Below are 3,996 nucleotides of genomic sequence, written 5' to 3' on the forward strand. Positions count from 1 at the left end.
CTTCCGATCTTGTTATGTCGTATAAACTGCTGCTGCTGCTGCTGCTGCTTACCTTTGGATTAAGAGGATAGGTTTCAATGAACTTCGCGTAGATTTGTCTGCAGCGGTCGATGTTTCCCAGGCGAAGTTCCAGCTGGCCGTAGCTTCGAAATATTTTTTCTTTGCCGCATTTTGCAATTGCAGCTCCAAATATTTTTCTCGCTCGTTCTAAGTTCAAATGACGCACCTGTAGTAATAACAATTAATAATAATAATAATAATAATAATAATAATAATAATAATAATAATAATAATAATAATAATAATAGTATGTATAATTATAGTTAATAATAATAATAATGATAATAATAATAATTATTATTATTATATCTGTGCACATCGAAATAACAATCCAATACACCATCAAACACACAAATTCAACTTCAACGCAGCAACAGCAGCAGCAGCAACAGCAGCAGCAATAGCAGCAAAAGCAACAGCAGCAGCAACAGCAGCAGCAATAGGTGAATGTGAAGATAATAATATACTTCAAATGCGACGAAGAGCGTCCATAGTTTAGCAAAAGAAAATAATTTATGCGGTACTACTTCTAAAGCTTTCTCATAGACTTGGCGACACCGCATTATATCTTTTGCTTGCAGTTCTTCAAACAGCGCATATGATATCCAAATGTATATATATCTGAATTCATATATACACATGCATTCATATCTTCTCATTTATCTACTTGCTGCTTGTTGTTTGTTTGTTTGTTTGTTTGTTTGTTTGTCTTAGACAAATAAACAAATATAACATTCAATCGGAAACAAATAACAGCAGCAGCAGCAACAGCAGCAACAGCAACAGCAACAGCATCAGCAACAACAACAGCAACAACAACAGCAGGAGCAATACCAACAGCAGCAGCAACAATAGCAACATCAACAGCAGCAGCAGCAGCAACATCAGCATCAGCAGCAACAACATAAGTAGCAGCAGAAGCAGCAGCAGAAGCAGCAGCAGCAGCAGCAGACCTTGTCCAGCATCTTTTTTCTAAGATGGGGGGTGTATTAGCAACTGCTCTTTCATAGACATTTCTTGTTCGTTCGATGTCTCCTGCAGATTCTTCTAGACGAATATAATCAAACCAACAATCGTAATTACATAAATTTTTATGAAGTGCTTCTTCATAAACAAAACGGCGTTTAGATAATACTGTCTCTTCTAAACCCTCTCTGCATACAACACATACAACTTACAAACCCTAAACCCTAAACCCTAAACCCTAAACCCTAAACCCTCTCTGCATACAACACATACAACTTACAAACCCTAAACCCTAAACCCTAAATCATCGACAGAGTTATAGAGAGTTATAAAGAGTTATTGAGGGCTATAAAGAGCTATTAAGGGTAATGAAGAGTAATAAGAAGTAAGAAAGAGTTGTAAAGACCAATGAATGTTTATTATGAAGAGTAAATTATTTTATAAATGATTAATTAACGTAATAAAGGATAACAAAGCGTAATAAAGATTGATTAAAAACAAATAAAAAGAGCAAAGTTAATAAAGAGTCATTGAGCAGTACAAAGATTTATTGAGAGATATAAAAGTAAAAAGTGTTATGAACAATTATTTATTTTATAAAGAGTTATTCAAGATGCTAAAGAGTAATAATAAAGAATTATAAAGAGAAGAAAAAGCATATAAAAAGAGTTATTGAAGATTATACAGAATAATAAAGAGTAATACATGTTTATAAAGAGTAATACATGTTTATAAAGAGCAATAAATGTTTATAAAGAGTAATGCACGTCTATAAAGAACAATAAATGCTATAAAAGAGTAATACATGTGTATAAAGAGTTAATTATTTTATAAAGAAATTACTTGTCTCCAAACTGCTTCTGAAAGGCAACATATTTCGAGTAAAGTTCGTCTGCCTGTCCGCGAGGAACGCGTTGTAAAGCCGCTTCGTAGATTGCTTTCGCTCTAATAATAAATAAATAAACAAATAAAATAAATAAATATATTAGTTAATTAATTAATTAATTAATTTATTTATTTATTAGAATAAACAAATACGAAGGAGGTAGGTCAATGCTAAAGGCTTTCGCTCGGAACACACAGTTAATAAATTAACTAAGTTATCTATTTATTTATTTATTTATTTACAGCTATTTATTCTATTTTATTTATTTTATTTTATTTTATTTATTTATTTATTTATTGTTTTTCTCTTACCTCGCTTGCTCGCGCTGTCTCTCTTCAAAGGCAGCGAATTTGAGGTAAAAATTTTCATCTAACATGTCTTCTGGAAGGAGTTCAATCTATAAAATAAACAAAACAAATAAATAAAATAAAATATTTAGATAAATAAATAAATAATACAGGTAAATATATATTTATATTCAAATCAAAGAGGAGCAGCAGACGCAACTTTGTAACGATACAAAATGCGAGAAAAAAATACAGAAATACTGCACCACCAGCAACAGCAACAGCAGCAGCAGCAGCAACAGCAGCAGCAACAGCAACAGCAGCAGCAGCAACAGCAGCCATATAGCCAAGGGGAAGCAAAACGAAATAATAAAACAAAGGAGAGAGAAAGAGACAGACAAATGTACATAGAAAAAGGGAAATAGAACCCTAAACGCTAAACCCTAAACCCTAAACCCTAAACCCTAAACCCTTAACCCTAAACCCTAAAGTTAAAAAGAATAAATAGATAGACACAAGCAAAGACAAATGAAACAAAACAAAATATAATAAAATAAATGCAATCAAGCCTAATAAATAAAATAAAATAACTACAGAAGAGCTCTTTTACAGCTCTTGCAACAAAAATAAAATAAAATAAAATAACAAAATGAACAACAAAACAAAATAAAATAATAAAATAAAATATCATAAAATAAAATAATAAAATAAAACAAAATAAGATGATAAAATAAAATAAAACAAAATAAAACAATAAAATAATGAAATAAAACACAAGAGGCAACAAAATAAAATAAAATAACAAAATGAACGACAAAACAAAACCAAATAATAAAATAATAATAAATCAAATAATAAAATAAAATAATAAAATGAACAAGACAACAAAACCAAATAACAAAATAATAAGATAAAATAAAGTAAAATAAAATAAAATAAAATAATAAAGTAAAAGAAGTCTTACAGCCTTTTCAAAGCCTGCTCTCGCTCGAGGAATATTTTTATGCCGCTCTTCAAATTTGCAAAACCGAAGAAATGCTTCCTGACTCGGACGGTTGCTCAAGTACCTGCGCAAACCCTAAACCCTAAACCCTAAACCCTAAACCCTAAACCCTAAACCCTAAACTCTAGATCCTAGACCCTACACCCTAAACCCTAAACTCTAGATCCTAGACCCTAAACCCTAAATCGTATAGATCCTAAAGCTGATAAAAGCTAAACCATAAACCTTATAAACCCTAAACCTTACAAACCCTACGCCCTATAAAGCCTAAGCCTTATAAACCCTAAACCCTAAACCCTAGACCCTAAACCCCACAACCCTTTAAAGCCTAAAAGCATTCTAAACCCTAAACCCTAAACCCTAAACCCTAAACCCTAAACTGTCTCCATCTGGCAAACCCTAAACCCTAAAACCCTAAACCCTACACACCCTTAACATTATAAACCCTATTAAAACCCTAAACCCTTTAAATCCTTTATACCCTAAAACCCTAAACCCAAAGAGGTACGACCTGAAGCCTGTAGTTAGGGTTTAGGGTTTAGGGTTTAGGAGAGTAATAAAAAAGGGTTGCTAATGAATGGATATGAAGGGTGTGAAGGACGAAGAAGGATAAGAATAGCTGCAGAGTAAAGTAAGTGTTTGCTTTACCTTTCAAATACTTTTCGCGCTCTCTCTAACTCTCTGCATCTTTCTTCGAAGTGTATATACACCAGCCAGCCTTTGTCTGACGGATTCCACTCCATCCAACGCTCGTACACTGCACGAGCCCCTAAACAATTCAACAAATATTATAT

The 3,996-nt window shown here is 32.5% G+C and overlaps 1 protein-coding gene across 1 annotated transcript; it reads right to left on the bottom strand.

The window, feature by feature from the left end:
• Nucleotides 1–1,865: 1,865 nt before the first annotated feature.
• EAH_00064090 (GF22206, related) lies at nucleotides 1,866–3,266 on the bottom strand (the record flags this gene model as incomplete). Its single annotated transcript, XM_013393019.1, has 3 exons — nucleotides 1,866–1,971; nucleotides 2,224–2,309; nucleotides 3,164–3,266. Coding segments are annotated over 3 exons (295 nt in total), but the record flags the coding sequence as incomplete, so codon positions are not given.
• Nucleotides 3,267–3,996: the final 730 nt, after the last annotated feature.

Source organism: Eimeria acervulina, genomic scaffold (genome assembly GCF_000499425.1).
Source record: "Eimeria acervulina Houghton genomic scaffold, Eah_scaff1930, whole genome shotgun sequence".
In the NCBI taxonomy this organism is placed as follows: Eukaryota; Apicomplexa; class Conoidasida; order Eucoccidiorida; family Eimeriidae; genus Eimeria; species Eimeria acervulina.